At 37.8% G+C, this 17,162-nt stretch overlaps 1 protein-coding gene across 1 annotated transcript; it reads left to right on the top strand.

Moving 5' to 3' along the window:
* The first annotated feature begins 23 nt into the window (after window positions 1–23).
* cusr (Copper-only SOD repeat protein) lies at window positions 24–17,091 on the top strand. The gene is made up of 11 exons (XM_084930780.1): window positions 24–101; window positions 6,492–6,545; window positions 8,137–10,201; window positions 10,704–10,803; window positions 12,119–12,196; window positions 12,369–12,473; window positions 13,188–13,320; window positions 13,441–13,555; window positions 13,778–13,902; window positions 15,826–15,906; window positions 16,549–17,091. The coding sequence occupies exons 2-11, from the start codon at window positions 6,506–6,508 to the stop codon at window positions 16,662–16,664; spliced, it is 2,958 nt and encodes a 985-aa protein (XP_084786906.1). The 5' UTR covers window positions 24–101; window positions 6,492–6,505; the 3' UTR covers window positions 16,665–17,091.
* The last annotated feature ends 71 nt before the right edge of the window (window positions 17,092–17,162 follow it).

Here is a 17,162-nt window from a genome sequence, read left to right as displayed (position 1 = left end):
GCATTTTTTTGCAAATCCCTCGCAGGAGACTGAGCGCACGTGATCCAGGCGTGCTGTTGTTGACGTGTATTATTTATGTTTTGACCTGATTCAACCAGAAGGTGAATATAAAAGCTCTGTTTCACGGTTCACGGTTTAATCACATAAACATTAGTTTTAAAATAATTTTGGACGTTTTAAATTTGCTGTGAGTGTCTGTAGATTATTCGCATGCTGCATGCATACTACATTAACAAATTAAATATGTCTCTTGAGAATACTGTTACATGTGGGCGTTAACTTACTTGCTCTTTATTGTACGATATACTTGAATGGCACTGTTCTGTAATGTTAAGCTTGCCTTTGGCACTCTGCGTGGAGCTGTTTAAATTATCATGATAGTTGATGATGATGTGTACTTGGGTTTATCCTAAGTTTGTATCCGCCAGCCGGAGTTCGCATGTTTTCTTCCTCCCAAAGTCCAAAGATATGCTTGGAGTTAGTTTAACTGGTGATTCTAAATTAGCTGTACGTGTCTCTCTCTGTGTAAGCCACGGGTCACGAACTCCAGGCCTCGAGGGCCGGTGTCCTGCAGGTTTTAGACATCACCCTGGCTTAACACACCGGAATCAAATGATTAGTTCGTTACCAGGCCTCTGGAGAACTTCAACTTCGACATGGAGTTGGTCATTTAGCCATTTAAATCAGTGGTGTTGGATCAAGGACACATCTAAAACCTGCAGGACCCCTGCTGTCAGCCCTACCATAGACTAGTGTACCCCACCCCGTAGTAGATAGATTAATACATGGATAGATGTATGGGATGAAAACTTATTCAGCAAACAGTAACCTCAGCAGAAAGAAAAACACATAACTCATGCTACGCTGACTCCATCTACTGGTAAAATCAATGTAAAACAACTGCTCCCAATTTTACACGCACAGATGCACACACATACACGCACATACAAACAACAAAGGCCACTCTCCATTTCTTTCTAGACAAAAAGCAAAAAGGATTAAATGGATTAAAGATCTTTTTTGTCATTTTACATAGTAGAATGAAATTGTGGTTTGGTTTTCTCATTAGACGACAGCAACTTATAACTAGAATGAATAAAAGATTTTTTTTCAATTAACTTTTGGCGAAGGGCCTGAATCACATGAGGCACAGGTTCCAGTCTGACTTATCCTTCGCTGCATGTCTTTTCATGCTGTCTCTCTTCTCTTTCTACTGTTCACTGCTACAGAATAAAGGTTAAAAAAAAGCCCAAAGAGAAAAATAATTTAAAAAAAAAAATCTTAACAGCACTAACAGAGGAGAAAAATATCACAATCATGCGTAGTTTAGCCGGTGTAAAGTGTTATGAGCTAAGTATAATGTTCTAAGTGCCAATTTGTATGTTCAAAAACTGCATTTTCAAATGTCAGAATTCAATTTTACATTATCTGCTGCATCTAAGAAAATTTTAAGCATGCAAGCTGCTGCAACATGCAAAACTGATGCACGATCCAGCCTTTATTTCCTCTACGATGGACTACCTCTACTAAGATGTCGTATTCTATCATCCTCCTCCAGTCAGACCTGTTTGCTGCCCAGAAACTTCCATATTTATTTCCACCTTAAATGATCTAAGCTTTAAAGATTACTCTCAATTCCTCAAATGCAGAAACATTTTTCTTGTGCATACAGCCATAAGTCATATGATATAGTTTCACTCTTTCATGCCATCAATCCAAATAGGATACTTACATTCAGAGTACAGAATGGACCTCATGACAAAAATGTTTCTCAAAAGACATGTTGAAAAAATGCAACGTTTTGGGGGCGCAAATGTTAGTAATTTGGAATATCAATTCCAGATTACTTTGATTTGCGTAAATGCATTTTGGATATTTGAATACTAGCTCAGTTTTTAAATATTTGGAGAAAAGCTTTAAGAAAGTACATTTCAGTCATAATTCTTGTTATGGCATAAGAACGTGGATTACTGTAACTGTTATTAAATCAATCAGAAACCCTGGATTAATGATACAAATAAAAAGCTTTCAATTAATCTTCATAAGGCATTGAAATGAATGCAAATAAAAAAAAAATCATAAGACACTAAGCATGATCCAGTTCTTTGCCGTTGAGTATTGTATAAAAAATCTGTTAAGTCATCTAAAGGCATTCATTGCCAGTCATTGTCATACTAAGAAAAACAGTGCTGCACATCAATCAATCATCATAGAACCACAGTGATACTGAAAGTGACTTTGAGTACCCGTCGTACGGGAAGTTGGGAGATTGTTTGGAATATGATGGCATCTTACCAACATGTTAACAATGGGCTCCATTATGAGAGAATATTTTTGTTAATTGTAAAGGGAATGTTTTAAAATTTCCATCACTTCGCATGAGCCCTGGTTAGACAGCTTGGTTTTAGAGGGACCGTAGTGCTCTAAAAAATATCATATTGCATATCAAAACGTTTTTCAGCTTGCATTACAGACATCGTAAAAATAATTTACAGCCTCATTGTCTTCTAATATTTTATTTGTCAGGACATAATTTAAAAAATAATCAGGTCTTTGGCAGGTCTTAAAATTAGTTAAATACATCACCAATGAGCTAGAAAACATTACTATTACGCTGTGTTATTATTTAGCAATTTAACTGAGGATCAGCAAATGTGACCACATCTATGAAATCAGAACTTTTGGTTTTTCTGGTTGGGAGCATTCAAGTGTCAATGGCCTTGGAGAAGCAAGTGTTGTTGCATAGAAGGGCGAAGAAGGGACATGTGAAGCCACAATTCCTCCACAATCATGCAAGAAACAATTAGAAAACATGGATGTTACTTAAACGTAACGCTCTCTAAAGTAGTTCTACAAGCTACTGTGTCAGGGGGGAGTTTTTTCACATGCTACTTCTGATTTTATGATTATTATATATATTTATTTAATATAAATAAATGTAATATTTTGTAGTTCATCTGAAGTTGAATTGATGTAATTTGAACACCTGCTAAGGTGTTAAAATTGTTTTTGTTGATTTATTTATTTTGGCATGTGATGGACACAACTGGGCAATGTTCATGTGTTCAGAAAATTCAGGTTAGACACAAAAAGGCTCGAGAGAAAATATCTAATTTCCCCCAACAGCATAATCCATTTTATTAATTTCTCTTTGTGTCAGAATTTGAGCATTTTTGAGTAGGGAATGATGTTTTAATATTAACATTCCTTACAACAAAATGTCAGTGAGTATCTTATCTTTAACGCAGAGTCAAAGGACCGTTTCTGGACTAAAAAATCTTCATAAGATAAGATAAGATAACCTTTATTAGTCCCACACGTGGGGAATTTGTTTTGTCACAGCAGGAAGTGGACAGTGCAAAAGTTATGAAGCCAAAATTAGAATATAATAAGAATAAATACAGTACACAACTGTACAGAATAGAATAAAATATAATACTATATACAGTAGAATAAAATATACAATAGGATAAAAATAGAATACAAATGCTGCATACAACTGAGTAAAAATACAACGATGCCAGAAAAGAGTATTGCACTTAGTGTTATTGCACATGTGTGGATGTGTGTGTTTGATCAGTTGAAGTCTTTGTTGTGGAGTCTGACAGCAGTGGGGAGGAAAGACCTGCGAAATCTCTCCGTCCCACATCGTGGGTGCCGCAGCCACTGAAGGAGCTGCTCAGTGCTGTCAAAGTCTCCTGCATGGGGTGGGAGATGTTGTCCAACAGGGATGACAGCTTAGCCACCATTCCTGTCACTCACCACCTCCACTGGGTCCAGAGGGCATCCTAGAACAGAGCTCTTCATATCCTCTTCAAAAGTTCTTTATAATTTAAAAAAACAACAACAAAAAAAAAAAAACTACAGTTGTTGCAGTCAAGTGAGAGGAGAGATATTGAAAATCCTTCTTTATTCTGGCTATTCTAACTTTTTACTGCACTCTCATCCATCCTGTGCTGCTATTACTGTAACTGCTATGACTGCCCTCTTTCCGTTTTCCCTATATTTAGTAGCCATTATTTATTTTACTCATGTGTGTGTGAGTGTGACAAACCTGTGTATACACAGCCATGTCGTGATTCAAGCCTTTGCTGCAATCAGTGACCAAAGCAAGCCAAGTGAGACACCTGAACCTCTTCAAAGGCCCTCCAGTACACGAAAGAGCTCATGGGCTCTCACATCAGGGCACCATACAGGCTTTGCTGCGCACCTCATCCTTCCATAAACTGACAAAGTGTGAATGTAACACAACATAAATGTCTTTCGACCTGTATGTTTTTGCCTGCTTAAAATTATAGTTCTAGCTGAAATTGTTTATTGTTATAATAACAGGCTTTTAAAAACTATATATGGTACAAGTTGGAGATTTTATGTGTGGAGAACCTATAAATTTTAATTTACAACATTCCTACATATAATCCGTGCTTCCTTTTTTGCGTGTGCAAACTTCTTATGAACTTTGCGGTTTCAATTTACAATTTGAAAAATACTGTACATAACAGCTGCCAGATTTCTTAATAGCCTGGTTCTAACTTTCATGGCTACCTCCAGTAATTTCATGACCACCAGCTAAATGATCGGAAGTGACTTTGATTCATTAGGACACCGGATCAGACTTACAAAAAGATTTTTTCCAACATCTGATGCAAGAAAACACGTGACGTGGATGAACACTGTGGCCGAATATAAAGCATTTGATATATGACAGTAAATTCATGTTAACCATCATCATCCACCTAGAGTAATTTATGAATGAGGTGTGAATAATGTAGGCGCAGTTGCTTAACTGTTGGCTTAATCAATGATAGCTTTAAAAACATCTGAACAGGCTTGACATGCTTTGTGTCGTTGACATGTTTCGTCATGCCGTCATATGCAGCATAACAATGAACTCTCAGAGTAATTGCAAAGTCATTTTCACATTAGTGCCAGATCCTGTACATCTATGTGACAAAACATGTTTTTAGAGATATCTGAGTGCTTCTTGGAAATGTTATCTTCTGTGTGTTTACTTTGGAAATTAACGTCTCTGTGTGCGTACAAATACAAGGTGTTTAGAACAGATTAAATTAGGCAACGTTCATGTAAAGTAGTTGTTAGAAACAAAAAGTCTTTTTTTTTAAGATTATTTCTATCAGTCGGTGACAGAAGTGAGCCTATTTGCTCTTTAAGCTTTATCCATGTTTTGTAGCACGTCTTAAGAATGTGAAGTGTTTTGAGTGGGAAACCTAAACCAAACCATAACACTTTGATTCTGCTAATATAAGTTCTTCTAATATGTTATTCCACTATCCTTCTTCTTCCACACTTCTGTGGGGAAGTTCACCTTACTCTGCGTATACTGCAACTAACAATACCATGACTTTAATGTATCTGCTTCCCTTCCAGTTGCCTATATTGAGCTACGATTGTCTATTCTCTGTATGCATGCGAATCCATGTGCAAATGACTAGCCTGTGTGTACAATGTGAGCAGAGAGAGGAACACAACCAATGCAATCAGTGATTTAAACAAGCCAAGTGACTGACCAAAACCACTTCAAAGGCCGTTAAATACATATTTAAAGAGTTACGTAGTATAACAGTTTACGGTGATGGGCCATTAAGCTGCTATTTTTAAATAAAGTTGCTATTTTCTGCTATTCAGTTTTTCCCCTGAACTTTGTCAGAGTAGCAGTTTTGGTTTTCGTATACTTTGTAAGTAGAAAAAAGGGAAGAGATAGAAATAGGGTGCAAAAGGGGAATTTTAAAGAAGAAATGTGGAAGCATTAGCATGTTCAAAGAGCTGTGGCTCTCGTGTAAGAGTAGACTTCAAAGTTCCTCTGTGAGTTTAACATTGGGAACTTTAAACTTCCTTTGTTGTTGCTCAAGTTATTCAGATCACAATGAAAAAAAAAAAGTTAAAAAAATAAAGCAAAACTGCTTAATCTGCTGCATTTTTTTGTTTTCTTTCATGCTGCATTTATTTTTATGATTTTAGCTAGAGACATTAAAAAAACGTTATGGTGCATGCTACAAAGAGCAACGTGTAATGGATCCTGTGACTAAGAGACTTTCAACTCAATCCACAATGAAAGATTATTATTTTAAGTCTCAAAAATGTTCTTGAACTTACTATTGTATTTTAAAATACATTAGTAAGGCCATTAAGTACTTTTCAATGCCTGTACTTTTCCTCAAAATGAACATAATCAAGTGAGCCGCCTCTAACCATCCTGCCAGACATCCCTCCCCTACCCACGTGCATGAGACACTGTTCCCCACATGAGGACCAATCAGAGGCTGGGAGAGCACAGACTGCAGCTTATAAAAAGAAGTGCAAGGAAGGCTGCATGCTTTTGAGTCACACATGAAAGACTCTTAGAAAGCAGAGAGACACATACCAAGAGTCTGTCCATTAATTTGCCATAACTGAACTTTTTCTGCTGTGACTTACCTTTTTTCCCCCCCAAATCTGCACTTTCAATATTTTCTGTTTATTCTGTGTTTTAGACACATCTGACAACATGTCCCTTCTCAGTGCTACTCTGCTGTTTCTTTTGCTTGGTGAGTAATTTTTAATCTTCTTATCCAGTTAGGCCAAATGGACATTACGAATGATTTATGTATTGAGCAACCTAGTTTATTTTAACTCGCATGTGCTCATTTTCTTCTTATGAATGTTTTTCAAAGAAAGGTGTTAGAAGTATGTTGCCAAATAGTTATCATTTAACAGCAACTGTTTGTAATGATTAATGTATTTTGAAGTCAGTCATCCAGTAGATATCTGAGCTGCTCAAGATCAAAGCTTAGTATGCTGCATCTCTTACAGGGGATGTTAAAGTTGAACTCTGACCACTTGAAACTAGTTAAGAAATTTGCCATTAGAGGTCTACATACACTGCATTGAACATGCTGCATTTTAATGTGTCAACCATATTCCCATCTGTCACTTGCTTTATTTTCAAAAGAAAATCAGGCTTATTACAAGATGATTGAGAGCAGGATGGTGATCCAGAGAAAAATATTACCTACTTATGGTGTAAGGTATTTAATGAATATTTAGTTTTGGGTTTGCAAAAAGACCCCAATCTGTTGTTGCTCTGGTATATCAACACTTACACCTTAAAACTAACTAGTTATAGGACAGTAATGTTAGATTTTACCACTTCACTCTAAATAATGGGAGATTTTCTACTCACTTGACTATAGAAGCTTTAAAAATGAAGAGGGTGATTTTCTTTTGTTGTGAATCAATATAGTGTCATTTTAAATTAGAATGGAAATGGAAATCAAAATAGGGCTACTAGAAGGTATTTATACCACGGCAACACATTGTAAAAGTAGAATTTCCCCATTTTAGTCTCTGAATAACACAAAGAAATGAAAGCTGGTGGTAACAGATAATTGGGAACAGAAACTCAAATGTGAACCAGTGTTTCTACGTTATGCATACAAACTTATATACACTTTATCAAGTAGTTCTCTACTATATGGTAAAAATGTTTTAAAAGTGTTTCTACAAATGGAATATAAAATTTGTTCTACATATGAGACAAATGTTATATTCCCAACAAAATGATCTACCCATATTTTTTAATAAATATGTAACTATTTTTTTTGACTTTCTCAGCAACTACTGTGCTGCCACCTGTGTGGCACTCATATTTTCTTAAATAGACTGGTCACACACAACTAAGCAATTGTTATCTGTGTTTTTTCATACCTTTGTCAGACAATCTTAAGTGGAATATTGATTTCTGTCTAATGCACATAAAGTGTGGTGTTTTTATATTATTACAAAATGTGGGGGTGTAAAGGTCAGCGTGGCGGACACATGTTTATGGTCAACAGCTGATTTTGTGTTCGTTTTTATTCAAGGTTGTTTACTGTAAGACGTGGATGAAAAATCTTCTGCTACTTTGGAAATCACATGCGGCCCAGTGTACAGTTCAGAAAAGACCGATTAGAAACTTCTTAGTATATTAAATATTCAACTTCTTCATGTCAAGGTTGTAATATGTCTTGAGGGGATTTCTTTTTAATCCTTTTTTAAGCTTTTAAGGATGTTTGTGCTGGGGTTTTTTTGTTCAGTGCTTGTGCATTGACAGCTGTAGTAATGCCGCGGCAATTAGCTTCTCATTGTCTTCTTTTTCAGATTCCATTTCCTGTGTTCAGTTTCTGGCACCTTTGAACATGGGAGGAGTCATTGGGCTGGTGCAGTTTAACTCAACGTCTCAGATGGCCACTGTCAACGTGTCTGGGGCTGGATCCTGTCGTTCAGTAAACATTTCCCTCAGCGAGTTTCCCGTCATGTATGGCCACTTTGCTCAGCCCTGTTCTGAACAAAATATCGGCTCCAGCGTCTTCACTTTTACTGCTGATCTTGCCTCAAATTCTAACATCAATGTGTCCGACCTCTTTGCGCAAAGAAAAAACCTTGATGACTTCTCACTGTCGTTGCAAACGTGTAACGGAACTAAAGTATGCACAGTTGTAAGTCAAGGGCAGACCCTCGTAACTAGTCAGGCCAGGTTCTATGGGCCCATCGCGGGTAACGTTTATATCCGTTATAACATGGATAACGCCAGCTCCAGGGTTCTTGCAGATCTTGTGACGATCGGTCAAGTTAATGCCTCGCAAACTAATGTCACTCTCTATAGAGCTACAAGTACTGTTGCAAACTGTGATATTCTACTTAAAAGCTTAGAGAATGCATCTTTGACCCCTCTGGGTTCCGTAAAGGTCGGGACCCCTTTGCAGCTCCAGAAATCCCGTCTGGACCTCGGTAGCTTCCAAACCACAAATGGGTTTCTTTTCCTTAGGGTGGGGTCAAGTTTCAGTTGTGCTCAGATCTATAATGTGCCAGTGAAACAGGTTAGAGCTGATGTGAACATGAATGGGATCAAAGGATACTTAAGTTTTCGTCAGGCTTCCCCTTTTGATCTCACAGAGTTGAGTGTCAATCTGACCAATTTACAGAGCAAAGTTGCCTTTTACCATGTCCACGATTTTCCTGTCAGGTCATTAACAAACCGGTGTTCAAATGATAGTATAGGTGACCACTGGAATCCATTTAGTTTGAACAGAAGTAGCCCAACTTACCCAAAAGTCCCAGGGTCAACACATGACATGTATGAGGTGGGTGACCTCAGTGCCAAGCACGGGAGCATACCAGGCAAAAATATGGTGGACATGACATTCACAGACTTCAATCTCCCTCTGTTTGGAAAGAACAGCATTGTAGGTCGCTCAGTCGTCATTCACCAACCAAATGGTTCGAGGTTTGCTTGCACGAGTATCAGCTATCCTGGCGAGGTTATTGTAGGCAGAGCCATATTTTCAAGCCCTGTGGTTGGTGAGGTCTGGTTCACACAGCTGGTGAACAACCCCCTCTCTGATGTATCCATATTTCTGAATTTGGCATACGGAAATCCTACAACACCAACCAAAAACCACAACTGGCATGTTCACGTCTACCCAATCAGCTCAGAGAGGGATGATGATCAAGGCCGCTGTACCACAACTGGAGGTCACTGGAACCCCTTCAACATCACCATGGATGCCAGCTATTCCCTCCACTGTAACCCATCTGGTCCCCTATCCTGTGAGGTGGGAGACCTCGCCGGCAAACACAGTACCCTTGATCTTGGAACCACGGTAGCGGTAGTGGCAGCAAAATACTTCTTCACTGATGTCACCTCCTGGGTGCCCAAGCCCGGCATTATTGGCCGCTCTGTGGTCATCCATCAAGCAGAAAGAGGCGGGCCAAGAATAGCCTGTGCCAATGTCACATTGGTGCAAGTTCCCAAAGCTAGCTTAGGTACATGGTTTGGCCCTGGAGTTTCTGATGGACAAGTGGATTTCTCCCGGGCTGTGCCACAAGGTCCCACAACTATAAATGTTTCCTTAATGAGCCTGAACTCCATAGCTAGTGGTTATCATGTCCACGTGTTGCCCCTCAACCCAGGCAGTGCGGAGCCCTGTTCAAATGCAAACATCCAGGGCCACTTCAACCCACTAGCCTGGAACGTATCACAATCCCCCCCTCCTGGAGTTGGCACTGTGGACCAGTATGAGATGGGAGACATCAGCGGGAAGTTCGGCACACTTAATGATCAAAACAACTTTGAAGCTGTATACATGGACCCTGACATGTCGATGACTGGACCCTACAGCATAGTGGGAAGGTCGCTGGTGGTTCACAATGTCAGTGGAGCAAGGTGAGAATGTGTACTTTACTATTTGTGTTCTTAGCAGAGGGAAAGAAAGAACATAACGCAGCACAAAATTAAAAGGGAACAAAAGAAAGCAATGTCATACACAGGTTACCACATCGTCTTTTTTCTGTAGAAATGAAATTGTTAGCTAATATTTTATTTTTTAAATACTTGGTATCTGTTGCAAAAAAGAGGAAGTATTTATCATCTGGGACAACTCCAACAAGTGAAAGGTCTGGTTAGTTGCAAATCCTTATGCAGAATAATGAGATATGTAAGTTGAGAGACCGACTTCTGGCACAGAAACAAAAATGTTTCAGTTTTGAGGACACCAGTGTAAAATGTCAGTTGCGGACATAACTTCCTGGTGTTTTGTGCCATGACAAAGAATTACTCAGCAAAATACTTTGTTGAAGATCCTCCTAGATGTCAGAACATGATACGATTTTCTTATCTTAATTGTGTTTCTCTTAGTTTATGTGTTTTGTTTTTTGTTTTTTTACAGAATTAGGTGTGCCAACATCTTGGCTGATAGACTCACAGATGGTGAATGGGTTATTGCCAAGGCTGTCTTTAATGGTACAGTGACTGGGACAGTTAGACTGGTAAGAATCATCACAGATAAAGTGTTTGGTGCTCATCTCATGTTTCTCATCTACTTTCTTTCTTTCGTTTGGCCTGTTAATTTCAATAATTTCTATTTTTCTGTGACTAAATGGTTCCTCACAAAACAATAATGACTTACTGTATATGAATAAGTGTTTAACAAGTGAACATATCTGAAGTGGAAAAAACAACAACAAAGCAATTATTTGTTGCAACAAATGTAAAAAAAAACAGTTTGATTGCCATCTAATCAGACCAGTTAGGGAGTGTGTACTACATTCATTTAACACTGCATTCCTTTGCATTACTAATGGCTTCAAGATGAGGTGAGGCATATGCTATTTTAATCTCATGAGCTCCCTTCTTTTGGATTTTACATTTTAACAAAAGGTTTTACATTTCTAATATTTAGCTCACACTGATGCTAACATCACAGGCATGATTTCCCACAGAGGATTAAACTTTTTTCGCCAGTTTCTCTGTAAAAACAAAGAAGGCTGAAATGTAAAAACATGTGGAGTTCTTTCTTTTAGAAAGACAGCAGCTTTTCTTATCTTATACACCACATCTAAAGCGGTGTATTTAACTGCTACCCACTTGTAAAAGGTTGCTAATCTTACTAGCAGTGTGTAAAATACTGTATTGAGACCAGTTTGACAGAGAAACAAAAGAAGTTATAATTGAATGAGATGAGTGAATGAGTCGTAGTATAATATATCTGATAGCCTAAGAGCAGAACAATTGTTTCTTTATCATTGCTAACTTATTTGGAGCCAAGCTGCCACAAAAACATGACAGTGTATTTCTGCTGCACTGGACAGAATTCATTATGCCTACGATAGCTTGCAACAGGAAGCAAAAGGAAGAGGGGGACGAGAGCATTAGCTTAGCATCTATCCGCTGGCTAATGGTACGTGCGGTTTCACCAAACTAAAAGCTCACCAAGGGAACAGCTGTCTCTGGCAGCTGCCCTCCAGAGGCCCCATACTGAGCTCTGCACTACACTAATGGAGAGAAGAGATTGTAGTATCTCTAAACAGCCTATATGATTAAAGAGAAGTAGGCAGTTTGAGTAATCAATGTTGTTCTGCAACAAAATAGTGGTTTCACTCAGACAGACTGAGAATCAAAAGAAAAGTGAAATGAAATGTCATAGTGAAATACCTTTACACTTAAAGGTGGACAGCAGTATCCACAAATCTATACTCGGTTTATTTTAACGGCATTCATGCTTCAGCAAAGCAAGTATTTAGTTGCGATTGAACTATGAGATTCCTTCTTTGTAACGTAAGCACATTGTTTTCCTCATCCCAGCAACAGCAGGTGTTCCTCGATGGGAGTAGCAGCGATGTTACTCTGGAGGTGAACCTTAAGTCATCTGCAGGGGATAATGTAAGTACAGCTTTATATAATCTACATGCATGCAAAAAAATTATATTGGCCACCATCACAAAACTCAGTGTTCATCTGCCACCCATCAGTGTGAAACTCTCTTTAAGCCTTTAATGGGATAGATGTGTTAAAAGACATCATTCTCACACCTGTATTTTATCCCAAACTGAAGAAATCAACAGCTTCCTTGTTCATCACAACTAATCGGGTTGGCTCCAATGACACCGGGTGCAACAGTGTGGGAGACACATTCAATCCCTTCAACATGACATCGATGGTGAGATCATAATCTTATCTGCGTAAAAAGGACACAAAAACGAAATAAAACAGAAACAACACGCTTAAGAAATGAGAAATTGAAAGCAAAAAACATGGAAGAAAAAAGGGGTTGGCCAGGTAGTTTGACCATAAGTTACTTGAAGGAAGTCCAGAAGGGTTGCTGTTTTCTGGCGGTTTGGGGACACATATTGTAATAAGGGGCCAGTCTGAGTCTAATTACAAGTTTCTTTAGTTCCTCAGTTTGAAAATTCATAATTTCACTGAATTTAAGATTCAAAGGCTGCCCTGAAGATGATCAGTTTAAAGTGTAAATATAATAGTACATTTTTATGCTTGTAAGGGTATATGAATGTATATAATAGTATAAAGATGCTAAAAACTGCACTAATTATCAAAAATAAATCATCTGAATGACCAAATTATTGGCTTTATATGAAAAAGATTTTGCAAAGGATCATGATAAACTTAAACCTGCCTAAATAATTGTAATGCTAACATGATTGACATGTGTTCATCTAATAATCTCTACATGTTTTTCTCCAAATGTTTACATGTAAGCATATAATATATGTATAAGACATAATATGAACATTTCTTTTACTTAATGGGACCAGTCATGCAATTGGTCAATAACTGGAGAATATTGCTAACTTCTCTCTTCCTCTTCCTCTAACTTGTGCAAATCACTTCTTTCTTTCGCTTCCACTTGCAGAGACCCACCTGTTCTTTAGAAAACCCACTGAGCTGCGTGGTGGGGGAGATATCTGTAAGACATGGCATGGTTAGCCTGACACAGAGACAGTTCTATACTGACAGCATTATTCGCCTCTCCGGAGACAGCACAGGTGAAATGAGTCACCATATGTGATCAGTGATAACAGCAAATACAAAACTTCAAAATCTCCAAAGAGGTGAGTTTACTTTGTTAAGTCTAATTGTTCGTTATGTTTTGTGTGTGTTATTAGTGGTCTTCAGATCTTTAGTGCTGAAGAATGGAGAAAACATCACAGCCTGTGCCGACATCCTCCCTGAATCCCCATCAGCAGCGCAGACGTTTCCCAATGTGACTACATTCAGCCGGTGAGTGTAATTACAACATACTGCATGATGAATACTTTTCATGTAATCCTAAATCACTCAAGACACTTTAATTGCTTGCTGGAGGCCGTAGACGTTCTATAAAACTGTTCTGTACATAGTGCACTGTATAACCCTTTTATGAGTGCTGTATTAAATAGTTGTTGTTGTAGAGCTCAAGTGTTTGTATGACATTAAAGTGGATGTTGGTGTCTTTATGTCCAGGTATGACTTCCGAAACAGGGTCGCTGACGTACTGCAAATGAACCTGGCAAGAGTTACTATCTTGCCCACATCTCCTCAGTCTGTATCTGGGGGAACATGTCAGCAAGTCAACTTCATGATATCTGGTAAGGCAGAAAAAATGTAATCAAACTTCCATATTTGGCAACCAAAAAAAAGAACAACACGATGATGTGAGAAGGTGTCATAATGTCAGTATTAATACAAGTATTTCAGTGAATATTGTTAACAATTTAAAGTTTGTTGAAGAAATAGAAAGTACACTACAGCCTCTGGTAGGCTATAATGTCAGACAGTTGTCTTTTACAGGTGTCTTTGGCAAGGTATGTTAGGAATTCAACATGCTTCATCAGATGATTTGAAATAAAGACAAGCTGAAACTTTTTCCCACTGCAATAATGATTATTTTATTATGAACAGAGAACTTTAGCTGATGTTTTCAAACAGGCTATAAGTGTGATTTACCAGAGGATTTTTATTATTTTGAAAATTTAATTCAAATACTTTGGGTCAATGTGTGTCAGACTTTCCAAGATTGAAAATGTCAGTCGTGGACTAATGTGCTTCTAGCATTTATTTTTGATTTATACCCGACTTGTGTATCGTGAAGGAATTCGGTGTCGCACCAGCAGTTACTCGATCCTTAGCCGGAGCATGACGGTTGTAAATAAAACGAAATAAGAGGTCATCTGTGGTACGTTTTATGCAAATGCAGTAAAAAATTTCCTGGTTGTTATGAACTTCCTGGCAATCACGTTTTGCAGGAGTTCCCCTGGAAAGCTAAGCCACACTCTGGGAACTCACAGGCATTTTCTGCTTCATGAGATGATTTAGAATGAAAAAGCCAAAACGTTTTTCCCTGCTTTATTATGACCACAGAGACCTTTAGCTGATGGACAACTATCAAACAGGCCAGCTAATTATCGGGGCATGTTTATTGTTTTGATAATTTAATGAAGATATTTTGGCCCAAATAACATTGCGTGCTTCAAACAGTCAAACTTCAGACTGCAAATGTAAATTTTTAATCATATTTTATTGTAAATATCTGACATATCAAACCTGAGTTATTGTTTGGTTAAGAGACATAATACAATTTCTTCACCATTCAGTCCAAAACATTTGCACACACTATAGCGTCAAAGAACTCCTCACCTAGAACTGATCTAGAACTACTGCACCACCCAGGTACCAAGTACTTAAAACAATGCGTTTGATATAATTCATTTCCTGTTGCCTGGCTGTTACATTAGACTTTTTCTATTCTTGTTTATTATTTCATATTTTTAATCTAATATTATTTGATATATGTTATGATTTTATAATATATGTATATATTATTTATATGAGGGGGCAGTGTGAGTCATATGCCTTTTGTCCCCGAGTGTTCCCTTGTTCCTATTATCAATATTAATGTTAGTCTTGTGTGAATGTTACAGCATCTATGTCAGTAAATGGTTCAGCTGCTTTAGACTGGCCAGGCTTTTTGTCAGGACATTGATACAATGAACAATAATGGGTATTGAAAATCTTCCGAAAACCTGGAATAATGAAAAGTAATTTGAGACTGGAGTTGAAGTCTGGGAGTCTCATTTTCTGTCCCTTCCTTTGTCCCAGGGGGTAACTGAGGAGAATTTCACAGCTTTCACACACTATAGCACAGGACAGGCATTTATACTATCCCAGGTCTCCTTAAAGGTGAAGAGTTTACTATTCCAATAATTCCACACAAGGCCACCACTGGATCATTTTTGTTAGAATAAAACGATTAAGTTCTTCAACTGGCTTACAGAAATTGCTCTCATGGCATTATTTTCTGATTCAAGCCAAAATACTGAAAGGGCATTTCTTTTGTCAGCCAAGTGACATAAAGGGAAACATAACTTTCAGTACAACAAAGATTCACATTTCATAATAACCCATTGAACTAGCAGTTTCTGTGAAGTATAACAAAACAGTGAAGCTCTAAGTATGCTAAGTACACTGGTATATGTGTAAGTAAGTACTGTTACTTTGTCTGTATGCTAAAGGGAATGTGAGCACTGGCCTGCTGAGCTCTGTCAAAACCAGTGACAAAATGGGCGTCTTCAGAGAGTCTGACATATGTACAAGTAAGTGCATTTTATACTGCTCTTAAAGCTTTGACTATGCTTTAAATGCCTTTTGGTAAAATGAAATTATCAATGTATTTAGACAACATTTAGAAGGACACTTTAAAGTCCTTTTTTACAATCCAAACAATAAAATAATGCATAACATTTGAAAAACTTGGAAGCCATATCAGCTATTAATAGGGACTGGAACTGAGAACCAAACCTTGTAGGGAATCAGTTCCCAGTGGTTCAGTTCCTTGGAAATCATAAGTCTGATATCACTTCCACTTACAATCGATCGGCTGATTTCAGTTCGCATGCCAAAAACAGTGGTCTAGTCAACAGTGGTTGACTGGACCACTGTTGACTGCAAAATAAAAGCTTTTCCTTTTTTATTTATAAAAAAGGCATGACTGACAACAGTTTCTGTCTGTTTAAGTCTCTTTGTGCTAGTTACCTTACAATATAAAGTGCCTTGAGGCGACTGTTGTTGTGATTTGGCACTACATAAATAAAATTGAACTGAATTGAATTGAGTTTTCATCTTTGCTCTGTGCTGTCAGCTGTAAAAATCTAACATTTGCAGTCGCAGTTCGTGTTTTCAGTGATCATTGTTAGTCATTCAAATAACCTGTGAATGCCTTTCTAATTTCTTATTAGGAGGTCCAAGTCCGAGTCCAAGTCCAAGTCCAAGTCCAGCCCTCACGCCATGGACTCTTCTTCTTGGCTTGATGTTCGCCTTCGCCTGTCTGCTGCCTTCAGCAACTTATTTATAGCCCGGAGACTCAGCCACACCTTGCACCGTCAGTGGGGTTACATGACCTTAAAAAGATTGTAAATAGAATGTCTGTCAAATGCAACAGTGATCATCAAGCAAATGAACACAATCTGTTACATTGAAAAAAAAAATTTCAGTCAATGAAGAATTTCCCTTTTTTCATTACTTTTATAAAAATCTAAAATATAAATATAAAAATAATAATGGTAGGTAACAAGGCTTAGGTAACAGGTAAGAGTTTAATGTTTAGAAATTTCTGCAAACTAGATTTTTTTTTTCTATTTATGTCATTTGGTTTCTTTAATGGGTGGGTGGTTTTATTGTATCTTCTGACCTCCTAACTTTGTTCTTCATGTATGCACTCTCCAAATATCCATGTGAAATTTTGTGTATATCTTGAAAGTTGTGAATAAAGTACAATAATGTTTGGATGCCTTGTCAGTTTCCAGAGTAAATGTGTTTAAATTGCAGATGCAGTTTTTAGCTGGACAGTAAT

This window comes from Perissodus microlepis, chromosome 6 (assembly GCF_051167445.1).
Source record: "Perissodus microlepis isolate ML-2025 ecotype Zambia chromosome 6, ASM5116744v1, whole genome shotgun sequence".
Lineage (NCBI taxonomy): Eukaryota > Metazoa > Chordata > Actinopteri > Cichliformes > Cichlidae > Perissodus > Perissodus microlepis.
Note: the sequence above shows the minus strand (reverse complement) of the source record. Positions and strands in the feature narration are given on the sequence as shown.

Coding starts and splice junctions, on each gene's coding strand:
- cusr (XM_084930780.1), top strand. CDS start 6,506: ATGTCCCTTCTCAGTGCTACTCTGCTGTTTCTTTTGCTTG. Junction 6,546..8,136: donor TCTGCTGTTTCTTTTGCTTG/GTGAGTAATTTT, acceptor CTTCTTTTTCAG/ATTCCATTTCCTGTGTTCAG. Junction 12,474..13,187: donor CCTTCAACATGACATCGATG/GTGAGATCATAA, acceptor TTCCACTTGCAG/AGACCCACCTGTTCTTTAGA.